Consider the following 25,665-nt stretch of genomic DNA (forward strand, 5'->3'; position numbering starts at 1 on the left):
ATTTTATGGAATATTTTATGTCATTTGTCTGAAAGCGTTTCCTACTTGAGCAGAAGGTTAGATTACAAGTAACCTTCAAAACTTCCTCCAACTCTGTTATTCTGACAGAAAAATTATCAGAAAAACAGCTTTTGTTATAATGCAAGATACCATAAAACATTTCCTGTGCTGATGCTTTGCTGTGCTATACAGTTCACCCTGCACTATTTTCACGGCAGATAACATCCGTGAATGTGGGCCCTAGCTTTTCAGTGAAGGTAATACATTAGTGGTGCCATTGTTCTTTTTTAATTATTATGATTATTATTCATATTTCCAATTTACATATCAATAAACATTTTTAACAGTATTGTGTGTCATATGTTTCATGCGGTTATTTACATTTATTTCTATAAATCTTTATTTCTCTGTTCTGTTCTGAAGAAAATTCTGTTTCTTCTTTGCCTTCCATTTCCAATGTGGGCCTGTACATCTCTGCACATTCCAATATCTTATCTTTTCATCACTTGGTGTGTTTTCAGGTTTCCAATATTGAGCGTATACAATTCTTGCTATGGTTGCATTGGCAGTTCTGTGTTAGCAAAAACTTCAGAAGAGAAGGATTTAGGAGTAGTGATTTCTGACAGTCTCAAAATGGGTGAGCAGTGTGGTCAGGCAGTAGGGAAAGCAAGTAGGATGCTTGGCTGCATAGCTAGAGGTATAACAAGCAGGAAGAGGGAGATTGTGATTCCCTTATATAGAGCGCTGGTGAGACCACATTTGGAGTATTATGTTCAGTTCTGGAGACCTCACCTACAAAAAGATATTGACAAAATTGAATGGGTCCAAAGACGGTCTACAAGAATGGTGGAAGGTCTTAAGCATAAAACGTAACAGGAAAGACTTCATGAACTCAATCTGTATAATCTGGAGTACAGAAGGAAAAGGAGGGGACATGATCGAAACATTTAAAAATGTTAAAGGGTTAAATAAGATTCAGGAGGGAAGTGTTTTTAATAGGAAAGTGAACACAACAACAAGGGGACACAATCTGAAGTTAGTTGGGGGAAAGATCAAAAGCAACATGAGAAAATATTATTTTACTGAAAGAGTAGTAGATCCTTGGAACAAACTTCCAGCAGAAGTGGTTGGTAAATCCACAGTAACTGAATTTAAATATGCCTGGGATAAACATATATCCATTGTAAGATAAAATACAGAATATAGAAGGCCGTCAGTCTTCTATGTTTCTATGTTTCTATGCAGTCAACAATGTAAATTTAAAATTCTTGTTCCATAATCTTTCCAATTCCTCTGCTATTGTTGAAGTTATTAAGGAATCTAGTAAGGACCTTTTTACTTGAAGAATGTATTTTTCACCATATAAGACACACTTTCCCCCCCACTAAAAGAGAGTGAAAATTTGGGTCCATCTTATACACCAAATGTAGCCCCACCCACTGGCCCCCACCATTTGGCCTCTGCCTCCCAGCAATTTACCTCCTTGCAGCAAGCAGTAAATAATCACTTTCAGTTTCAGCACACTTTTTCAGCAACATTACACTTTGATGTTCAGGTGGGGGCTACAAACTATTGTCCTGTGGGCTGCAGTTGTCCCACAGGCCGCGAGTTTGAGACCCCTACTCTAAAGGGATCACCAAAAATCCTTCTGCTGCCCTTCCAAAAAGGAATGGAAAAGACACAGGCAGTTATTGTTACAAAAAGCATTGTGAGTTTATATAGAATATATATAGAATTATCTATTGGCCAAGTGTGATTGGACACACAAGTCTTTGGTGCATATTGTTAAATATTCATGAAGAAGGTTCCAGAGTTCAATATCTGCATGTAGTCTCCTGATTGGCTGGTTCGTTTGGCGGGAGGCTTGTTACCATGTCAGATAGAGTTTGTTACATTGTGAACCATATAAATACAATGACGTGACACTTTCCCTCAGAGAGAATTTATTGTACTCAATCCGATCTGTTAAACCTGCCTGTTTAAACCAAATAAAAACTGCTAATTTACCAGTGTCAACTCTGTATTTTTCATACATGTTCTCAGTGTACATAAAAGAAAAAAATACATTTGTCAAGAATCATGTGGTACAACACTTAATGATTGCCGTAGGGGTCAAATAAGCAATGAAGAAACAAAATTAATAAAAATCTTAGGTTATAAGCAACAAGCTACAGCCATACAGTCCTAAGTGGGAGGAAAAGGATGATAGGAATGATGAGAAAAAACTAGTAGAAATGGAAGTGCAGACTTAGTAAAAAGCTTGACGGTGTTGAGGGAATTATTTGTTTAGTAAAGTGATGGCGTTTGGGGAAAAAACTGTTCTTGTGTCTAGTTGTCTTGGTGTGCAGTGCTCTGCAGTGATGTTTTGAGGGTAGGAGTTGAAATAATTTGCGACCAAGATGTGAGGGGGCAGTAAATATTTTCACCACCCTGTTTTTGACTTGTGCAGTATGCAGGTTCTTAATGGGAGGCAGGTTGGCAGCAATTGTCTGTGTCGGTCTTGTTGGGTTGCAGAACCAAACCAAACAGTTATAGAGGTGCAGGTGACAGACTCAATGAGAACTGTATCAGCAGCTCGTTGGGCAGTTTGAGTTTCCTGAGTTGGTGCAGAAAGAACATTCTGGAAAACGTTTTGGACATTTTTGAGCACTGTAACTTAGCTGCTAGCTGTTGCTATTCTCTTGTAATACATGTATTATCTAGATTAAAAGTTAATTGTATCAAAATGTTTTTATATATTTTTTTTATCTTTAAGCAGGGGTTCCTTAAGGCTTTTTTTTTTTTTTTAAATTTAAATTTATTTACTAAAAACAAAAAATAATTTTAAAAAACGTGCCCAACACCAATAAAAACCCACCACCATTTAGGGGGTTATATTATTTACAATAAGTTTCAATTTCTTCCTTAGCTCCGGTTTACATTTCTTTACATACAAAAAGTGATTGGAATTTATTTTTCACATTGTCGTCATAAATTCTACTTAAGGTATAATTTTTCACCTTATTCCATCGTGCCATCAGCTTCTCCAATTTATTTTCATCAAAGTTATTTAATCTTATTTCCATAATTTCGAAGTGGATGTGGTCCACCATGTACCAGTACCAATTTTGAATTGTCCATTTATTGCTATCCTTCCACCCTAATACCACTACTGCTTGAGCGCTTTCCAAAGCTGCTGTTTTGATTTCTTTAAATTCTCGTAATTCCGGGTTCCTTAAGGCTTGAAATTTATTATAAGGTCTCCTCCAGGATAAAAGGGCTGAGAAAGGTTCCTGTAGATCAGAGTTTTTCAACCTTGGGAACTTTAAAATGTGTGGACTTTTAACTTCACATAATTTCTCGCCAGCTTCCTCATTCAATTTTTTAAAACTAGAGTATTGCAGGAGGAATTTGGATGTCAAATGATAGAAAAGTCAACTGAAATTCATTTTACAATTAGATCCAGCTGTATAAGCAGCATCTAAAATTCCTGAATAACTCTCAGAACTGAAATAGTCCTTTCATGTGGCTTCCTCAAGGGTGTAAATCCAGAAGAGTTGATTTCCTTGTTCCTTGTTTTATGTATAATTAGAATGGGAGGACAAAAATGTAGTCGAGAAGGTTAGCTGGGGTACAAAAACATTCTCCAGTGCATCCTCTCGGCATGTGAATCAAAGTGTTTTGCACACTTTGCAAAGTAAATCTTCTTCTAAGCATTGCTATGACAGTCTACAAGCCAACAAGATGAACGTCTTCTGTAAGTACCTTTTTTGCCTAAGACTCACTAACTATATGATGGCTTGAATGGAATGTATTATTTAATATATTATGGCTCAAAACATAGTTGGGTGAATGTTTAGGCTGGATTAGACATTTTTATTACTGGTTCATAGTAAAGTTAGCCAGATGTTCATACTGGATTTGGCATTTTTGTCAATTTATCAAATCCTTCCTAAGGATCTGTGATACTCAGACACTGATTTATTTATTTATTTATTTATTTATTTATTTATTTATTCTTTGTCCAATATACAATACATATGGAAAAGAATAGACATTAAGTAATATATATAAAGATAGAAAGTAAAAAAGAAGAGAAGTAGATGGGAGGGAGAGAATATATATGATATAAGAGATAAGGAGAGAATATATATGATATATATACTATATATATATATATATATATATATATATATATGTCACATGTTTAAGCTGAATTTGAAAATTAAGGGAGACTAGGAGATATATATATATATATATATATATATATATATATATATATATATATATAGAGAGAGAGAGAGAGAGAGAGAGAGAGAGAGAGATAAGGAGAGAATATATATGATATATGAGATAAGGAAAGACAATTTGACAGGGGACAATAGGCACATCAGTGCACTATTGTCACCAAGTGTCACCAAGACAAATTCCTTGTGTGTCCAATCACACTTGGCCAATAAAAAATTCTATTCTATTCTATTCTATTCTATTCTATTCTATTCTATATGCCCCTTACTGGCCTCTTAGAAACCTGGAGAGGTCAATCGTGGAGAGTCTAAGGGAGAAATGTTGGGGGTTGGGAGTTGACACTATTGAGTCCGGTAATGAGTTCCACGCTTCGACAACTCAATTGCTAAAGTCATATTTTTTACAGTCAAGTTTGGAGCGGTTAATATTAAGTTTGAATCTGTTGTGTGCTCTTCTGTTGTTGCGGTTGAAGCTGAAGTAGTTGTTGGCCGGAAGGACGTTGCAGCATATGATCTTGTGGGCAATACTTAAATCGTGTTTTAGGCGCCGCAGTTCTAAGCTTTCAAGACCCAGGATAGTTAGTCTATGATCATAGGGTATTCTGTTTCGAGTGGAGGAGTGAAGGGCTCTTCTGGTGAAATATCTTTGGACGTTTTCGAGAGTGTTGATGTCTGAGATGTGGTATGAGTTCCAGATAGATGAGCTGTATTCGACAATGGGTCTGGCATAGGTTTTGTAGGCTCTAGTCAGTAGTGTGAGATTGCCAGAGCAGAAGCTATGTAGGATCAGGTTAACAACTCTGGAAGCCTTTTTGGCGATATTGTTGCAGTGGGCTTTAGCACTTAGGTCGTTTGATATTAGTATTCCAATGTCTTTTACTGAGTGTGGGTTGGCTGCGATTTTTTATGATGTTAAAGGTATCATCACAGGATTTCAGCTGTTCCGAGTAAAGCTGCCTTTTGCAATTAACTGATGATGAATTTGTTCATTATTATTATTATTAGTAGTAGTAGTTGTTGTTGTAGTAGTAGTACTCGTAATAGTAGTAGCTGTTCACCACAATGTGAAATCACAGATGTGTTATTATTATTCTATGTTTGGATTTCAAGACTTCATAAACTTTTATCATTTAAAATCAGTTGCCATTTAATCGAGTGGTCAGATTCAAATTAATGAGATGGATTATAGTCAATTTGCCTGGAAACATTTCTAATATTTGTAGCAATAAAAGAAGAGCAAACTAAAAATTAGTAAGTGAGGTTTGTCACAAAGTCTTTGGTGGTACTGCAAGATAATAAAAGCAGAGGTGGCCTTGGACTACCAACATGGGAATTCTATTACCAAACTGCGGGATTATTATGAATTAGGAAGTGGATAAAATTAGACAATTAAACAATAGAAGAACACAATTTAGAAATAGGCTGTCATGCCTTCTTGTGATATAAACATAAAAAGAAACACTTGTAGTTCTGTTGAAATAAGAGATACGTACATTAATATAGATATGTAAAGTAAAAAACTTTTTTTAAAGTTTTTAAAAAGTTAAAAAAGTAAAGTTTAAAAAAAGTTTTTTAAAAACCCATTATATAAAATTGCCACATTGGGTTTCACCATTGGAGGGAACAATATACCCAAATGCATTAGATAAGAAAAAGATGGTAAGATATAAAGAATTATTAGATAGTCAGTGGAAGCTTAAACCAAATCAGGAATTAAAGGAACAAAGTATAATCATAGATTGGTGGCCATACTTACACAGTCAAGATATAGAAAAGATATGGAAGAATTTGGAATACAAAGAATACCACAACAATTAGATATAATACTGATGGGGAATGAAGAAAAATTCCTAGCAAAAACATATGCATACCTATTGGAAGTAGGAATGGAAGAGGAAATTGTGAAGAGTTCAATAATCACTTGGTCACAAAATATTGACAAAATTTAACGGGTCCAAAGACGGGCTACAAGAATGGTGGAAGGTCTTAAGCATAAAACGTATCAGGAAAGACTTAATGAACTCAATCTGTATAGTCTGGAGGACAGAAGGAAAAGGGGGGACATGATCGAAACATTTAAATATATTAAAGGGTTAAATAAGGTTCAGGAGGGAAGTGTTTTTAATAGGAAAGTGAACACAAGAACAAGGGGACACAATCTGAAGTTAGTTGGGGGAAAGATCAGAAGCCACGTGAGAAAATATTATTTTACTGAAAGAGTAGTAGATCCTTGGAACAAACTTCCAGCAGACGTGGTAGATAAACCCACAGTAACTGAATTTAAACATGCCTGGGATAAACATATATCCATCCTAAGATAAAATACAGGAAATAGTATAAGGGCAGACTAGATGGACCAGGAGGTCTTTTTCTGCCGTCAGACTTCTATTTTTCTATGTTTCTATATAGGCCACAATATAAATTTAGAGCAATGGGAATGAATACGGAACAAGAACTATAAATTAACATTGTCGACTGCATTCAAAGAAAACCAAAACTTAACACAGATGAAATTGGGAAAAATGTGTAATAATATAGAACCGGATTGTTAGAAATGTAAAAGTAAGGAAGGAACTTTTTACTACATGTGGTAGCAATAAAGAAATAGTGGGGACAGATAAGAAGCAAAAAATCTGTGAAAATCTCCATAACCTCGCTCATGCAAGCATCTTCACAAGATTTCGCTTGCTACACATACACAGAAGCCAAACAAGCTGCGTGTGCATCCCAAAAATCACTACCGGAGCGGAGCTAACCTTGTTTGTTGGTTTGTTGGTTTGTTTGTTGGTTTGTTTATTTGTTTGTTTATTTGTTTGTTTATTTGTTTATTTAGATTTGTAATGCCGCCCCTCTCCGAAGACTCCTTAACCTGGTTTCTTCCTCCATAAGGAAGATGTCTTACAACATCTGAATGGATTTTGTTTCTGTAACTCCATTTTTGTTTGTGTTTTATCCAGTTACTTTCTCACTGCTGTTCTTGGCTGCCTTGGGAAGCTGTGCAGATGACAGAGGCCCCCTAGCAGAATGCTTCCAAGAAGATGATTATGAAGAATTTCTAGAGATCGCCAGAAATGGTCTGGAAGAGACATCAAATCCAAAACATGTTGTGGTTGTAGGTGCAGGAATGGCTGGACTTAGTGCAGCCTACGTTCTTGCAGGGGCTGGGCATAAGGTAAGACATTGAAGAATTACTTTAGAATGACGCCTCTTACTCACAGCTCTTGGGTAATCCAAAAGGATGACACCAGAATCTGGCTTTCCTCTTTGGCTCCAGGTGACGCTTCTTGAAGCTAGTGGACGTGTGGGAGGTCGAGTGATCACTTACCGAAATGACATAGAAGGCTGGTATGCCAATCTGGGCCCCATGCGCATCTCTGAGGCACAAAGGTGAAATGTGAGGTGAACTTGTTTACCTATCTCTTCTCCTTGCATACTAAGAAGCCTGGAGGGTCGTGGAACAGCAGTGGGTTCTGCATAGGCAGAAGTGCCCTGGGTGAGTGAGTAGAAACTCCCCACGCTGCTACTACCGGTTTGCAGAACCAGGCTAAACCAGGAGCAGCCCACCACTAATGTGGATGTATGTCCTGAAACAACATTGCTATTTTAGACTCTGGGAAGGCCGGCCAGCATTAAATTCCACAAATTTATAAGGGTGGTTCAGTAGCCATTTACAACTTGGCAACAGAGCCTACAGCAATTTATACTGGGTGAACAGGACAAGCCTGATGAGGCATGGAACGGAGTATTGCTGCTGGAGCATTCACAAGATTGGTTAAGCTAATTTCCTTCAGAATTAAGAGGACAAATTAGGTGGAAATATCTAGCTTGGCTTTCAAAAAGCTAAGCAGGCTCAACCTGATATTGTTTAATACTTGGATGAGAGACTACTAGGAAATTATAAGACTGTAGGCTCCACAGGGAAGTAAAAAAAAAAGGACCCTAAAAGGCAGGGCAAATAGCCGAACCGAGTCTTCAGAGAAGAGCGGCATACAAGTCTAATTAATGATGATGATGATGATGATGATGATGATGATGATGATGATGATGATGAATAAAACCAGTTTAATTTGGATTGGAATCATTCTGTTTGATCTTATCTTTCTTCCAAGTATCTATTGATGTGATGAAAATGAGCCAGAATGATTTTGGTAAGACAAATGACTTGTAAGAGTTTATCAAGCAATTTTAGAGGGGTTGATGTTTTTCTGCGTCCCCCACCCCCCTCGGCTTCCTCTCCTCAATTGGTAGCTCTTTCTCTTTTTTCACAGAGGGAAAAGGCTGTTGTTGAAACTGGAAATTCTGGCTAAGTGCATGCTAGAAAGTTTTCTTTCTATGTGTAAAGCAAAGTGAAAAACAGACAATGATACTCCAGAAATGATGGCAGAATAATTATTTCACCTTCACATTTGCACTTTAATTCTCTTGATTATCAGATGCAATCCTTTTCAGTGCTATCTTCTGCACAGAACTATACATCATTCTTTCACTGTTTTCTCCTTTCCTCTCCCCAGGATTATCCGGGAATATATCAGAAAGTTTGGTCTCAAGTTAAACGAATTTGTACAGGAAGACGACAATGCCTGGTATTTTATTAAAAACATCAGGAAGAGAGTATGGGAAGTCAAGAAAGACCCCGGCCTCTTGAAATATCCCGTGAAGCCCTCAGAAGAAGGCAAATCAGCTTCACAGCTCTATCAAGAGTCCCTCAAAAAGGTTCAGATAAATTGTAAAATTTATCTTTAATCAGGAAAGTTATGCTATGGCTTGTTTCAAGCAGTGAATTACATAGACAAACGTATCAAAAGCATTCTCTAAAACTAGTTTCGGTATTGTCCAGAGCTATGCTCAGGGTATAGTAAAAAAAGTCAAGGTGAAGGTCATAATGGAGTGACTGAGGTTCTGCTTGTTTTTTAATGTGCAAGGAGGTTTTCCATCAGGGGTGGGTTGCCCTCTTACCTTTCCTACTGGTTTGGAAGTATGCAAAGAGGGCTTATTGCCAGCCGTTTTCAAGCAGCGGTCATCAGGGAACCGGTTCAGGGGCATGGCAAGCTGGCCATCACGACTATGCCTTGGCGAATGGAGTCAAATTTCTGCTAACGGTTTGTGTAAACCAGTCCAAACCGGTAGCAACCCACTATAATATTGGTGTGTGTAAGCATTATCCTTTTCTTATGAGAGGTTAGACTGTTTCTGTAATAATGGATCACTTGTTTACTATTGGTTGTTTTCCCAATAGATTTTGGATTTCTAATTTGCCATTATTCCCTGTGCTGTTGAGGATATCAAAGGTGAAGGCCCATCTTTGCAGACAGGCTTGGGGGCCAATGAATCTCTAATATGTAGCCCAGCCAGTAAGTTAATGCATGTATGGATGTGATTGATTTATTTTTAGCATGGGGTTTTAGGATAGTATTTAATGCTAGATTTGATTAGTAGATTTCTAACATACTGTGCATAAATTTGCTGTAAGCCACCCTGAATCTCAGGAGAAGGGCGGCATAGAAATTGAATTAATAAATAAAAATAAAATAAATTAAAAATATCCAGGAAGGGTAGCAACATGTTATTTTTTTATCCCCATGTGAATTTTTTTTCTTCGTTATTGATTTTTTCATTTTTTAAAATATTTATTTATTTATTTATTTATTATTTATTTATTTATTATTTGTTTATTTATTTATTTATTTATTTATTTATTTATTTATTTATTTATTTATTGGATTTGTATGCCGCTCCTCTCCGTGGACTCAGGGCGGCTAACAATAGTGATAAAAACAAAATGCAGCAATCCAATAATAAAACAACTAAAAACCCTTATTATAAAAAACCAGACATACATACTGACATACCATGCATAAACTGTAGAGGCCCAGGGGGAAAGAATATCTCAGTTCCCCCATGCCTGACAGCAGAGGTGGGTTTTAAAGAGCTTACGAAAGTGGAGGCAATTCTGATCTCTGGAGGAAGTTGGTTCCAGAGGGCCGGGGCCGCCACAGAGAAGGCTCTTCACCTGGGTCCCGCCAAACGACATTGTTTAGTTGACGGGACCCGGAGAAGGCCCATTCTGTGGGACCTAATCGGTCGCTGGGATTCGTGCGGCAGAAGGTGGTCCCGGAGATGTGCATTTGTCTATTTGTTCGTTTTTTATTATGCGCCACCCCTGCTCTTTAATTTATCTTCATATCACTGGCGGATTGCTCCTACTGCTGATACCGGTGCGCTTTGCACGCAGCTTCAGATGTCTTGCGTGCATGTGTTCCAGTGTGCTTTTGCTTCTGCGCATGCACAGGAAGCAAAATGTTGCGAGGGGACATGCACACGCATGAGAGTTCGGTGATTTTTTTTGTTTTCGCGCATGTGCAAAACTAAACAAATCCCTGAAATCCCTTGCGCACGCACGTTCCCTCACACAATTTTGCTTCTTTTGTATTCTATAGCAGTGTTTCCCAACCTTTTTTGAGCCGCGGCACATTATTCATGTTTTCAAAATTCTGGGGAACACTGAAGGGGGGGCGGGGGGGCTAAAGAAAAGTTTGGACAAAAAAAAAATCTCTTCCTCCATTTCACTCTATTTCTCCCTCCCTCTTTCTCTTCCTTCCTTCCCTTCTTTCTCTCCATCCCTCTTTCTTTCTTTCTTCCTCTCTTTTTTGCTCTCTTTCTCTCTCCCTCCTTCCCTCCCTCTATGTCTTTCCCTCTCCCTCCTTCCCCCCTTTCTTTCTCTCTCTCTCTTGCTTTCTTTCCCTCTCTTTCTCTTGCTTTCTTTCTCTCATTCTCTCTCCCCTCCTTTTTCTCTCTCTCTCTTTCTCTCTCGTTCACCACGCCAGCAACAGAGAGTAAAAGAAAGAGCGAGAGAGAGCCGGAGAGAGAGTGGAGTGCGCAGCAGCCATCAGCCTCCTCGCCCTCCCAGACGTCCCCAGCGCCCGGCCTCACACCGCCTCCCGTTAGCCCGGCCGAAAGCCACACAGTCCCGGACTCCCGGATCGCTTGCTTCTCCGGCCAGCGCGGCGCTTTCCTGGGCAGATGGTTTTGCTGACCGGAGAAGCGAGCGATCCGGGAGTCCGGGACTGTGTGGCTTTGCGCCATGAAGAGAAAACGGCAGCAGGGAAAAGTCGGCCGTTTTCTCTTCATGGTGCAAAGCCACACAGTCCCGGACTCCCGGATCGCTCACTTCTCCGGTCAGCAAAGCCATCTGCCCAGGAAAGCGCCGCGCTGGCCAGAGAAGCGAGCGATCCGGGAGTCCGGGACTGTGTGGCTTTGCGCCATGAAGAGAAAACGGCAGCAGGGAAAAGTCGGCCGTTTTCTCTTCATGGCGCAAAGCCACACAGTCCCGGACTCCCGGATTGCTCGCCCCAAGGCAGGAGGCGGCGGCGGAGGAGAGTGGGCGGATCGGGCGGGCAATGGGGCAGGGCGGAGAAGCCAGGGGCGTGTTTGGCCGGAGGCACCGTGGGGAGGCAGGGGCAGGGAGGTGCGGCAGTAGGTGCCTCCGGCCAAACGCGCCCCTGGCTTCTCCGCCCTGCCCCATTGCCCGCCCGATCCGCCCACTCTCCTCCGCCGCCTCTCGCTGCGGCACACCTGACGATGTCTCGCGGCACACTAGTGTGCCGCGGCACACCGGTTGGGAAACGCTGTTCTATAGAAGCAAAAACACTCTGGGACAAATGCACGCGCATGCAAGACACCCGAAGCTGTGCACACAGCTCACTTTGCTACCAGTGTGGCATCCTTCTGGTAGGAACCCACTACTGCTTCATATTGGATCCATAATTTTGTCTGTAAGTGTAGGAGTGCCGTAGTTTTATTATACAGTGGTACCTCAACTTAAGAACTTAATTCGTTCTGTGACCAGGTTTTTAAGTAAAAATGTTCTTAAGTAGAAGCAATATTTCCCATAGGAATCAATGTAAAAGCAAATAAGGCGTGCAAGCCCATTAGGGAAGAAATAAAAGCTCAGAATTTGGGTGGGAGGGAGAGGAGGAAGAAGATGAGGAGGACAGTCACTGCCGAAGAAAGAAGGTGAGGGGAGCGGAATAAAAAAAAATCCAAAACTTTAGGGCTTTAAAAAAAAAAGAGGGACTCTGAAGCGGCGAGGAGGGGCACGTGCCTCCAATACACCTGGAGTGAGGCTGCCTCCCATACACTGGCTGCTGCTGCTGCTACCTGCTGCCTCTTCCTTCCCATGCTGAAGGGCTCTTCTCGCCTCTCACTCACTTTCTGGCCGGCACCTCTCCTTTGCCGTGGTGACTCCTCAGCGGCCCAGAGTGAAGGGAGCGTTTCTTTTCTCTGGGTGCTGGCAGAGGTTTATTCCTTGTCCATGTGCCCAGAGAAAGGAAAATGCTTTGTTCGCTCTGGACTGCCAAAGCCTCCTTAAGCACCACCGAAAGGCTCCTCTGGCAGCCCAGATGGCCGGGATTAAAGGGGGAATGGCAGGAAACTGGCCGGGCCTTAGTGCTGCTCTTAAATTTCCTGAGAAATTTTTCAGGGCTTGGGTTCTTAAGTAGAAAAAGGTTCTTAAGTAGAGGCAAAAAAATCTTGAACACCCAGTTCTTATCTAGAAAAGTTCTTAAGTAGAGGCGTTCTTAAGTAGAGGTAGCACTGTAGTGCTATAGTTTTATTATACCATACTAAATTTAATAATTTTTCCCATTTATCATAAACCTAGTTCTAATCTGTACAGTATAATAATTTATCAGGATTGATTCTGCATTTGATCTTTTCAGGTGTGTCTTTTTTTTTCTTTTGTTTGATGCAATACATTTTTAACCAAATACTTCTCTTCTCCTATGTCTCCTTTTTGCTTTCCAAACCATTCTCAGGTTATAGAAGAATTTAAAAGGACTAACTGCAGCTACATACTACATAAATATGACACCTACTCAACGAAGGTATTTGGATTGTGCCCTGAACTGTGTCTCCAAACAGTTGGGGGGGGGGGGGACGACAATTTGTAGTGGAGTAATCGTTAAGGTGTATTATCATATTCTTCTTACAGTACTATCAGAATATGAGACAAATTACTTCCTGAGCCCTCTGAGAGTTTCAAATACTAAAACAGATTGCAATCCAAAGAGGAAGATGGCAGTCAATGACAATGGTGTCATTTAAAGATCCACCTGTGGTTTTTTTTAATAAGGTTTTTATTTTGCACTGCCAAGTAAAAGTGGGAGGGGCCTGTTTTGTCATGCAGGATTCATGGCAAGAGATTGCATCTGCCCTAAAGCCCTGCAGAGGATTTTTAAAAAGCATCCCAACCTGACGCAGAGACAGTCAGAAATAATGCCTGTTTGGCCTATTTGAAGTTAGTTCTTGAAGTGGTGAGTGAGAACTTGACACTCCCCAAATCAAACTGAATACCATTGACATGTCACTGTTGACAAATGTAGTAAAGCACAACCAAAAAAGTAATTAAGGGCATCACAGAAATACCAGATTTTCATCTTAGGGCAGTGATGGCGAACCATTTTTTCCTCGGGTGCCGAAAGGGTGTGGGCGCACGCTATCGTGCACGCATGAGTTCCCACACCCATAATTCAATGCCTTTGGAGGGCAAGAACAGCTTCCCTCACCCCCACCCCAACCCGGAGGCCCTCTGGAGTCCGGAAACAACTTGTTTCCCAACTTCTGGTGGGCCCAGTAGGCTTATGTCTCACCCTCCCTAGGCTCCAAAGGTTTCCCTGGAACCAGGGGAAGGTAAAAATGCCCTCCCCCATCCCCATGGAGGTTCCCTGGAAGCCAAAAAGGTCCTCCCAGGGCTGTGCAAGCCAAAAATCAGCTGACTGACACAGACATGCATGTTTTACCTGAGCTAGGGCAATGGTTTGCGTGCCGGCAGATATGGCTCCGCATGCCAACTACGGTACCTGTGCATCACAGAAATGTCACACCAACACTCCGCAGTCTGCATTGGTTGCCTATCAATTTCCGGTCACAATTCAAAGTGTTGGTTATGACCTATAAAGCCCTTCATGGCCTCGGACCAGAATATCTCCGGGACCGCCTTCTGCCCCACGAATCCCAGCGACCAGTTAGGTCCCACAGAGTTGGTCTTCTCCGGGTCCCGTCGACTAAACAATGTCGTTTGGCAGGTCCCAGGGGAAGAGCCTTTTCTGTGGCGGCCCCAACTCTCTGGAACCAGCTCCCCACGCAGATTAGAACTTCCCCCACCCTCCTTGCCTTCCGTAAACTCCTTAAAACCCACCTTTGCCGGCAGGCATGGGGGAATTGAGATATCTCCCCTGGGCCTATACAAGTTATGTATGGTATGTTTGTGTGTATGTCTGCTTAATAATGGGGTTTTTTAAATGTTTTTAAAGTATTAGATTTGTTATGAATTGTTCTATTGCTGTTGTGAGCCGCCCCGAGTCTACGGAGAGGGGCGGCATACAAATTAATTAATTAATTAATTAATTAATTACATACATACATACATACATACATACATACATACATACATACATACATACATACATAAATACATAAATAAATACCATATTTTCATTTTAGGACATACAGTACTTACACTACATGCTTAACTTTTCTGTGCTCGTGCTGGATTAACTCTAAACTGGCTAACAAGCATTCTGTCTGGACTGAGACACTTGGACTGCAGTTTGCAAATGATTTGGTCTAATGGACAACGTGGCCATATTATATTTAATGAATGAGGTGGAATATAATTAGTTTAAACAGCAAGCTACCACTGAAAAATCCTCCCAAATTCTGGGTCAGAATTGCCAATGCTTTCTTTTTTGTGGGTAGGTTATAATAGGCTTATACCCTTTCATAAATGTATCATTAAATTAAACGTATACAGTGGTACCTCAAGATACGAACCCCTCGTCTTATGAACAACTCGTGATACGAACCCGGGGTTCAGAAAAATTTTGCCTCTTCTTACGAACTTTTTTCGAGTTACGAACCGGCGTTCGGAGACTGCTGGGAAGCCGCGCGGCTGTTTTAAAAGGTGACAGCCGGGCGGCGGGGCTTCCCAGAAGCCTCCCGAACGCCGGTTCGTAACTCGAACAAAGTTCGTAAGAAGAGGCAAAAATTTTCTGAACCCCGGGTTCGGTTCAGGGGGGTGCTAGGAAGCCCCCCAGGCCGGCTGCGACCTTTTAAAACAGCCGCGCCGCTTCCCAGCTGTCTCCTGAAGCCGAACGCCAAAGCCGAACTTCCGCGTTCGGCGTTCAGAGACAGCTGGGAAGCCGCGCGGCTGTTTTAAAAGGTCGCAGCTGGCCTGGGGGGCTTCCCAGCACCCCCCGAAACCCGAACCCGGGTTCGGGGGGGTGCTGGGAAGCCCCCCAGGCCAGCTGTCACCTTTTAAAACAGCCGCGCGGCTTCCCAGCAGTCGCCGAAAGCCGTTTTTTTGCGGGGGGTTTTTGGTTGCACGGATTAATTGACTTTACATTGTTTCCTATGGGAAACAATGTTTCGTCTTACGAACCTTTCGTCATACGAACCTCCTCCTTGCACCAATTAAGTTCGTATCATGAGGTATTACTGTATATGCAAAGTTAAAGCATTGAAATATAGGCATATACATGGACGCACAACAACAAATATTAAAATATAGACTACATTCCTATTATAACCCTGCTTGAGATTTCCCCAGGCATTGTTCATGGCACAGGACCAGGGTATCTACAAAACCGCCTTCTGCCGCACGAATCCCAGCGACCGGTTAGGTCCCACAGAGTTGGTCTCCTCCTGGTCCCGTCAACTAAACAATGTCATTTGGCAGGACCCAGAGGAAGAGCCTTCTCTGTGACGGCTCCGACCCTCTGGAGGCAGCTCCCTCCAGAGATTAGAACTGCCCCCACCCTCCTTGCCTTTCGTAAGCTCCTTAAAACCCACCTCTGTCGTCAAGCGTGGGGGAACTGAAACATCTCTCCCTGCCTATGTAGGGGTTTTTTTTGTGTGTGTGTATGATATGACTGTATGTATGTTTTTTATATATTGGGGTTTCTTGTTGTTTAGACTTTTTAAATGTATTATTGTTATTTTAGATTCTAACTATTAGATTTGTCATTGTATATTGTTTTTATCATTGCTGTGAGCCGCCCCAAGTCTACAGAGAGGGGCGGCATACAAGTCTAATAAATAATAATAATAATAATAATAATAATAATAATAATAATAATTTATTAGATTTGTATGCCACCCCTCTCCGAAGACTCGTGGCGGCTCACAACACAATACGCAATGTACAAATCCAATATTAAAAAACAGATTAAAATCCTTATCATAAAAATTAATCACACAACCCAAGCAAACCATACATAAATCATAGTAGCTAAGAAGAATATCAACTTCCCCAAGCCTGGCGACAGGTGGGTTTTTAGAAGCTTGCGAAAGGCAAGGAGGGTGGGGGCAGTTCTAATCTCTGGAGGGAATTGATTCCAGAGGGTCGGGGCTGCCACAGAGAAGGCTCTTCCCCTTGGTCCCACCAGGCAGCATTGCTTAGTCAACGGGACCCGGAGAAGGCCAATTCTGTGGGATTCATGAGGCAGAAGGCGGTCCTGAAGGTATTCTGGTCCAATGCCATGTAGAGCTTTATAGGTCATAACCAACAAAAACTGATCAGCAACCAATGCAGGCTGCGGAGTGTTGATGAGACATGGGCGTATCTGGGGAAGCCCATGATTGTTCTCGCAGCCACATTCTGCACGATCTGAAGTTTCCAAACACTTTTCAAAGGTAGCCCCATGTAGAGAGCATTACAGTAGTCGAGCCTCCAGGTGATGAGGGCATGAGTGACTGTGAGCAGTGACTCTCGATCCAAATAGGGCCGCAACTGGTGCACCAGGCGAACCTGGGCAAACGCCCCCCTCACCACAGCCGAAGGATGGTGCTCTAATGTTAGCTGTGGATCGAGGAGGACGCCCAAGTTGTGGACCCTCTCTGAGGGGGTCAGTAATTCCCTCCCCCCCCCCAGGGCAATGGATGGAACCCACAGTCAGTCCGTCTTGTCAGGTTTGAGTTTGAGCCTGTTGACACCCATCCAGACCCTAAGCCTGCTATAGGTATGCAAATGTATTGAATTGAAGGATTTTTCTCCCCAAACAGGAATATCTAATTAAAGAAGGAAATCTGAGCCGGGGAGCTGTAAATATGATTGGAGACTTACTGAATGAAGATTCTGCCTATTACGTATCTTTTATTGAGACCCTGAGAAACAATGATATTTTCACTTACGAAAAACGGTAAGCAAATCTGTAGATGACATCCTCATCATTTAAAGATGAAATCCTTCTTCATCCATTGAAGGATCCATGGGAATCTGCAAGGAACTGGAGATTTTAAAAATCTGCAAGAGGACAGGCACATTCATGGCCACAGTCAAATTCTCCTTATATTGGTGCGGGAATGTACACAAATCCTTAACTCTTTAATGCCAAATGAAGTCATGGCATCGCTATGTTCGGTATCTGTTAATCCAAACCACAACTGGCAAGGGAAACCTAAGCTAACATACTACTGCAGTTGCAAGAAATGGCAATTATCAGTAATAGAATAGAATAGAACAGAACAGAATAGAATAGAATAGAATAGAATTCTTTATTGTCCAAGTGTGATTGCACACACAAAGAATTTTTCTTTGGTGCATATGCTCTCAGTGTACATAAAAGAAAAAGATACATTTGTCAAGCATCATGAGGCACAACACCTAATGATAGTCATAGAAGTCAAATAATTAATTAATAAAAATCTTAATGATGCAAGCAAAAAGTTACAGTCATACAGTCATAAGTGGGAGGAAATGAGTGATAGGAATGATGGGGAAAACTAGTAGTAATAGTGCAGACTTAGTAAATAGTTTCGCAGCGTTGAGGGGATTATTTGTTTAACAGAGTGATGGTGTTTGGGGAAAAACAGTTCTTGTGTCTAGTTGTCTTGGTGTGCAGTGCTTTGAAGCGGCGTTTTGAGGGTAGGAGTTGAAACAGTTTATGTCCAGGATGTGATTTACCCTTTAAATATTTTCCCCACCCTTTTTTTGACTCGTGCAGTATACAGGTCCTCAATGGAAGGCAGGTTGGCAGCAATAGTTTTTTTCTGTAGTTCTGATTATCCTCTGGAGTTTGTGTCAGTCTGGTTGGGTTACAGAACCAAACCAGACAGTTATTGAGGTGCAGATGACAAACTCCATGATTCCTCTGTAGAATGATAATGGTAGCATTATCAGTAGATACTAATTTTTATGTCAGTTATAAATGGCAGATGAAGCAGATTGGCATTTGTGCAGATGTCTTCTATTTGTAACATCTCCTCTGCTTTAGTTAAACCATTACACCAACACTTGCCAGATATCCTTTTTGAAGCATCCTGTAAAACAAACCTTGAGACTAATATTCTGGGCTGTAAATACATCATTTCATGTAAAACACAATTAATTCTAAAATAGACAGAAAAAGTATCAGAATTCTGCAAACTTTGCTTAGCATTGGGGAAAAGGAATCCTCAATCGGAGTATTATATTGGCAGTTCTGTGTTAGCAAAAACTTCAGAAGTCGGCGGTAGGGAAAACAAGTAGGATGCTTGGCTGCATAGCTAGAGGTATTACAAGCAGGAAGAGGGAGATTGTGATCCCGCTGTATAGAGCGCTGGTGAGACCACATTTGGAATACTGTGTTCAGTTCTGGAGACCTCACCTACAAAAAGATATTGACAAAATTGAACGGGTCCAAAGACGGGCTACAAGAATGGTGGAAGGTCTTAAGCATAAAACGTATCAGGAAAGACTTAATGAACTCAATCTGTACAGTCTGGAGGACAGAAGGAAAAAGGGGGGCATGATCGAAACATTTAAATATGTTAAAGAGTTAAATAAGGTTCAGGAGGGAAGTGTTTTCAATAGGAAAGTGAACACAAGAACAAGGGGGCACAATCTGAGGTTAGTTGGGGGAAAGATCAGAAGCAAGATGAGAAAATATTATTTTACTGAAAGAGTAGTAGATGCTTCAAACAAACTTCCAGCAGACATGGTTGCGGAGAGGGGCGGCATACAAATCTAATAAATAAAATAAAAATAAATAAATAAATAATGAATAAATCATTATCCAATTTTTAGCCGAGCAGGTTTTTACTTCCTCTGTCCCATTTGGTCTTGCAGATTGGATGAAATTGTTGGTGGATTTGACCAGTTGCCTATATCCATGTATCAAACCATGGCGGAAATGGTGTATCTCAATGCCCAAGTGGTCAAGATACAACAGAATGCTGAGAAAGTCAGAGTGGAATATCAAACCCCAGAAAATACCCTGTCAGATGTGATAGCTGATTACGTCATTGTGTGCGCCACAGCAAGGGCCACCCGTCGCATCAAGTTTGAACCACCCCTTCCACCAAAGAAAGCACACGCTTTGCGGGCTATCCACTACAGAAGTGGCACCAAGATCTTCCTCACTTGCACTAAGAAGTTTTGGGAGGCTGATGGCATTCATGGTGGGAAGTCTACAACTGATCTTCCATCCCGATTCATCTACTACCCTAACCATAACTTTACTAGTGGCGTTGGGGTTATTTTGGCCTATGTCGTTGCTGATGATGCCAATTTCTTTCACGCTCTTGATACCAAGAGCATTGGTGATATTGTCATGAATGACCTTTCATTCATCCATCAGCTGCCCAAGAAAGAGATCCAGGCTTTCTGTTATACATCAGTGGTTAAAAAATGGAGCCTGGATAAGTATGCTATGGGCTCTATAACCACCTTCACTCCCTACCAGTTTCAAGAGTTTAGTGAACCAGTTGCTACACCTGCAGGCAGAATCTACTTTGCAGGTGAACACACTACCAAAGTTCGTGGTTGGTTGGACCACACAATTAAATCAGGGCTGACAGCAGCAAGGGATGTGAATTGGGCCTCTGAGAATCCATCAAGAACCCACCTGATCAGTGACAATCAACTTTAAGAAGGAGGTCAACAAAATGAGAATTATAAACAGAGAACTACAATCACCTTTCCCCATTCTGGCAACTGTTTCAGACTAAAATTTCCAGATCAACGTAAAACATTTCCTGTCCTAATGTTTTACTGTGCTATCAGGTCACCATGCGCTATTTTCAGGGCAGATACTGTTAAATCCAGAAGTTTCTGTTACCAGGGAATTTAGTTAAAGAGTTTTTGTTAAGCAAAAGTCATTAGAGTCAGACAGGACTGTTTACTTACCTCTGATTGGCCGCTGGGCTTTGGGCGCCAAACTAAAGAGCTGTCAGGCGTCGCTTGTTGCCGGGCGAAAGTTTTCCTGTGCTACCGGGCTTACGCGTCTCCTGTCAGATTGCATTCGGCAGTGAAAGTAAGCCGCGGCTGTTGTTTCTCTGTGAAAGAATAAAGCGTTTTAACTCAAAGCCGTTTACTCGGATTATTTCATTGGCGACGAGGGTCTTGAGGACTGCTTTTTCTCCTTGAATCATTATGTCTACCCCGTCAATCATTCAGCCGCCAGAGCTTTTTGACCCTGAACGGTCAACCTGGACTGCCTATATGGCAAAATTTGAAATTTTTTTGGAAGCTGCCGGCATGCAAGATGCCACTGACAGCCGCAAAAGAGCTTTATTCCTAAACTATTGCGGCACTCAAATTTTTGAGCTGGCAGGCACCCTGACAGACCCAGAGCCTGCCAATTCCGTCTCGTGGCAAATTCTGAAAGAAAAATTAGCCTCCCATTTCAAACCAACTAAGCCTGCTAGGGTTTACCGGCACCAGTTTTCCCGCACGGCACAAGCCGAAGGGGAAACAATTAACCAGTTCGCAACTCGCCTCAGGACCATATTGGCAAAATGTCAATTTGATAACCCTGAGGCGAGGTTGACAGATGCCATTATCTTCGGAATGAAGAATGTCTCCATCCGAAATAAGCTATTAGCAACGGAAGATTCGACCCTGCAAGATGTGATCAAAGCTGCCCAGACGGCTGAAGTGGCAGAGTCTGCTGCCGCTGAATTGAAATCGAATGACAAGCTGTCAACGGTATGCAAACTCACTGCACATCCTCGCGCACAAGTCAACTCTTCGCTGGACTACTACACCGCTGATTTTGATGCCCAGGACGACGAGTGCTGCCTGATTCGGGGACCCCCTAACCGGCAACTCCGCCAAAACTTCCCTGCTTGTGCTGGCTGCCGAGGTCAACACGCACGTTCGAGATGTCCCTTCAAGGATGCCTTCTGCCGCCGCTGCGACAAACGAGGCCACATCGCTGCTGTATGCCGTGCCGCCCTGCCAGATGACGCCTCAGGGAACCAAGATCTGCTGCCAACGTTCCCTGCCCAGCGTTCCTACCGGCCATTCCGACAACAAGGACGGGGAAATAGGAGACCATGGTCCAACAGAGGTAACCTTGCAAGCCCTGCTTCTGCAGCTACTCCTTCTCCCCTTAATAAGATTGTTGTCCCTCTCCTATTAAATCAACATCCCTGCCACATGGAGCTGGATACGGGCTCCAAATATACTTTGATGCCGTGGCACAAACTAAGACTTTATTTACCCGATGTGTCTCGAGACTCTTTGCTGCCTTCAGATATTGTCATCAAAGACTTTCAGGGACACCCAATTAGTGTATTGGGTACTACTAGCGTCCCTATAACTTTTAAAAATGTGCACCATAGGTTGCCCCTATTAATCGTGGACGGGGCCAATCATTCTTTGTTGGGTTTGAATTGGATGGCTCCCCTAGGATTAGCCATCACCGGTGTCCACAAAATTTTTGCACCTAACACACCTGATTTTGTGAAGGAATTTCCAGATGTCTTTAAACCAGGGTTGGGAACATATAAGGGACCCCCAATCTCCTTCTCCTTAGACCCAGCCATTCCCCCCTTGAGACTAAAGCCTCGAAGAGTACCTCTACCCTTGCTTGACAAATTAGATGCCCAATTGGACAAACTCCAAGCCCAAGGCATTTTGGTTCCTATTGAGCACGCTCCCTGGGAGACACCTATTGTAACCCCCCTTAAACCTGATGGATCTCTGCGTGTGTGTGCTGATTACAAATCCACTTTGAATAAGGCATTACAGCACAACTCTTATCCAATTCCAGTTGTGCAGCACTTGCTGCACACTTTAGGGTCTGGGAAGGTCTTTGCAAGGCTGGACCTTGCCCAGGCATACCTACAGCTTCCTGTAGATGAAGCCACTTCTTTAGCCCAGACAATAGTTACCCACAGAGGTGCCTTCAGGTGCACACGCCTGCAATTTGGCATTAGTGTAGCCCCAGGTATTTTCCAGAGACTGATGGAACGCTTGTTATGGGGGCTTAAAGGGGTGGTCCCTTACTTCGATGATATTCTAATTTGTGGGGACACAAGGGACCAATTACACTCTAGAATCCGACAGGTGTTGACCAGGTTACAATCAAAAGGGCTGAGGCTGAACCCTGACAAGTGTGTATGGGGAACTCCATCTGTGGATTTCCTAGGATTCAAAATCGATGCAGCAGGAATTCATCCCACAGATGATAAAATTAGGGCCATTAGAGATGCACCTGCCCCCACTTGTAAAGCAGAGCTGCAAGCCTTTTTAGGGTTATTGAATTTCTATTCAGTTTTTCTGAAGCATAAAGCCTCTGCAGCTGAGCCGCTTCATAGACTTCTCCACAAGGGGGCGCAATGGCAATGGGGAGATACTGAACAGGCATCTTTCACTGCTGTCAAACAACTCCTGACTTCCCAAAGTGTAGTCGTGCAATATAGTCCCACATTACCCCTCAGACTCACATGCGACGCTTCGCCATACGGGGTGGGGTCTGTCCTAGCCCATATATTACCTAATGGTCAGGAGGCACCTATAGCTTACTTTTCAAGGACCTTGTCCCAGGCTGAACGAAATTATGCCCAAATTGATAGAGAAGCCCTAGCTTTGGTTGCCGGCATTAAAAAATTCCATAATTATTTGTTGGGCCGCCCTTTCCAATTGATTACTGACCACAAACCGTTGCTGGGATTATTAGCCACTGGGAAACCTACCCCTCCATTCATGTCCCCCCGCATGTCCAGGTGGGCTATATTTTTAGCTGGCTATGATTATATTCTAGTGCATAAAGGTGGCTCTCAAATTAATCATGCTGATGCCTTGAGCCGCTGCCCCTTGGGTCAGCAGGTGGTAGATCCAGCCCCTGCTGGAGATGTCCTCTTAATTGACTTAGGCAATCCATCCCTCGTGACAGCAGAAGAGGTAGCCAAGGAAACAAAACTTGACCCTGTCTTAGGAAGAGTCCTTCACTATATTCTAAAAGGATGGCCAGCCAATGGGGATGACCCAATAGTAGGTGAGTTTAAGACAAAACGGCTAGAACTGTCGGTGATGCATGAATGTGTGTTATGGGGTGATAGGGTAGTCATTCCCCATTCCCTAAGGCCCCAAGTGATGCAGCTGCTGCATCAAGGACACCCCGGGGTGGTCAGGATGAAGGCCTTGGCTAGGGGGTATTTATGGTGGCCAGGGCTGGACAGGGCTATAGAGGACTGGGTTGCTACATGTAAGTCCTGTCAGGAGACCAGACCAAATCCTCCCAAAACCACCCCTGCACAGTGGGACACTCCTAGGGGGCCGTGGTCAAGAATACATATCGACCTAGCGGGGCCAGTGAACAATAACATGTTCTTAATAGTGGTGGATGCATACTCCAAGTGGCTGGAGATACTGTTACTAGGGTCCACTACAACAACATCAGTGTCAAAGGTGTTGCGGAAATTGTTTGCGACACATGGGTGTCCAGATGTTATGGTATCGGATAATGGGCCCCAATTTACTTCGAGGGAGTTTGAAATGTTCCTCGCCGGGTTGGGGGTGAAACATGCTTTGGTCTCAGTCCACGCAGCGTGGGCTAATGGGATGGCTGAAAGGTATGTCCGAGTGGCCAAAGAGGCCATCAAAAGATCATCCCCAGGGGAAATTCAAGGCAGACTGGACACTTTCCTTCTAATGCAACATATAACACCAAGTATGACTACAAATAGAAGCCCGGCTGAATTACTGATGGGGAGGAAGTTAAGGTCACCATTGGATAGGCTGCACCCAGCCTATGTCCAGTTAAAAACGGTAAATGTCACCACTCCGGAACGCTCGGTATGTATCGGTCAAAATGTGTATGTTAAAAATTTTGATAAGGGCACATTGTGGGAGAGTGGAATAGTCACAGAACAAACCGGTCCAAAAACATATACAATTGCCCTAAGTGATGGCCGCCTCTGGAAGAGGCACATAGATCACATTAGAGGGAGATTGGCATCTGCCAGTATAAGGGACAATATGGCTGCCATAAGTAATGGGGCCTCTCCTCCTTCACACCCCACAGGAAATTACTCAAGACCTACTAGGAACCAGGAACAAATAGACTGGGACTTACCTGGATTTACTAGTCAAGCCAGCGCAGCTGCAGCTCCGCAAGGCTCCAGCCATGGGGGTGCTGGACAGTCCCATCCGGAAGAGCCATCTTCATCGGTGGATACCCAGGTCCTCCAAGACCCACGAAGGTCTGAGCGGGCACCCAGAAGACCAGCCCGTTTGGACGAATTTATTACATATTTATCAGAGTGAACATCTGTAATAAATCAACCAGAAGGGGGAGGGATGTTAAATCCAGAAGTTTCTGTTACCAGGGAATTTAGTTAAAGAGTTTTTGTTAAGCAAAAGTCATTAGAGTCAGACAGGACTGTTTACTTACCTCTGATTGGCCGCTGGGCTTTGGGCGCCAAACTAAAGAGCTGTCAGGCGTCGCTTGTTGCCGGGCGAAAGTTTTCCTGTGCTACCGGGCTTACGCGTCTCCTGTCAGATTGCATTCGGCAGTGAAAGTAAGCCGCGGCTGTTGTTTCTCTGTGAAAGAATAAAGCGTTTTAACTCAAAGCCGTTTACTCGGATTATTTCAGATACATCTGTGAATATATAGCCCAACCTTGTCGGTGAAGGTAATACAGTGATCCCCCGATTATCGCGAGGGTTCCGTTCCAAGACCCCTCGCGATAATCGATTTCTCGCGATGTAGCGGTGCGGAAGTAAAAACACCATCTGCGCATGCGCGCCCCTTTTTCCATGGCCGCGCATGCGCAGATGGTGTTTTTACTTCCGCACCTGGGAAGACCCAGCAGCTGAGGAGCCGCCTGCCTGCCCGCTTGTCCGCCGCTTTTCCGCTTGTCCGCCGCTTTTCCACTTGTCCGCCGCTCTGGGAGTTGAAGACCCAGGGAAGGTTCCTTCGGCCGCCCACCAGCTGATCTGCTCGGCAGCGCAGTAGCAGCGAGGAGCCGAAGATGGGGTTTCCCCGTTGCCCACGCAAAGGGGAAACCCCATCTTCAGCTCCACGCTGCTACTGCGCTGCCGAGCAGATCAGCTGGTGGGCGGCCGAAGGAACCTTCCCTCGGTGCCACCCGCCGCTCGAGAGCAAGAGGGGGAGAGATAGAGAAAGAGAGAGAAGGAAAGAAAGAGATGAGAGAGGGAGGAAGAGAGTGTGAG

The 25,665-nt window shown here is 43.1% G+C and overlaps 1 protein-coding gene and 1 long non-coding RNA gene across 2 annotated transcripts; one reads left to right on the forward strand and one right to left on the reverse strand.

Annotated features, from left to right (window-relative positions):
• Positions 1-3,685: 3,685 nt before the first annotated feature.
• On the forward strand, positions 3,686-20,131 carry LOC139160274 (L-amino-acid oxidase-like). Its single transcript, XM_070737978.1, has 7 exons — positions 3,686-3,736; positions 7,184-7,398; positions 7,501-7,613; positions 8,738-8,939; positions 13,040-13,108; positions 17,286-17,422; positions 19,330-20,131. Exons 1-7 carry the CDS (start codon positions 3,724-3,726, stop codon positions 20,129-20,131), a joined length of 1,551 nt encoding a protein of 516 aa, XP_070594079.1. The 5' UTR covers positions 3,686-3,723.
• A 307-nt stretch (positions 20,132-20,438) lies between these two features.
• LOC139160287 (uncharacterized) lies at positions 20,439-25,060 on the reverse strand. Its single transcript, XR_011557912.1, has 3 exons — positions 24,884-25,060; positions 24,566-24,760; positions 20,439-20,537 (listed from the first exon to the last, which is right to left on the reverse strand). It is a non-coding gene; the product is annotated as an uncharacterized lncRNA (long non-coding RNA).
• Positions 25,061-25,665: the final 605 nt, after the last annotated feature.

The sequence above is a fragment of the Erythrolamprus reginae genome, chromosome 2 (genome assembly GCF_031021105.1).
Source record: "Erythrolamprus reginae isolate rEryReg1 chromosome 2, rEryReg1.hap1, whole genome shotgun sequence".
NCBI lineage: Eukaryota > Metazoa > Chordata > Lepidosauria > Squamata > Dipsadidae > Erythrolamprus > Erythrolamprus reginae.

What these genes read in the sequence shown, in the direction of transcription:
- LOC139160274 (XM_070737978.1), top strand. An exon ending in CGCATCTCTGAGGCACAAAG is followed by an intron (nt 7,614 to 8,737) that starts GTGAAATGTGAG and finishes TCCTCTCCCCAG; the next exon opens with GATTATCCGGGAATATATCA. An exon ending in ATCAAGAGTCCCTCAAAAAG is followed by an intron (nt 8,940 to 13,039) that starts GTTCAGATAAAT and finishes AACCATTCTCAG; the next exon opens with GTTATAGAAGAATTTAAAAG.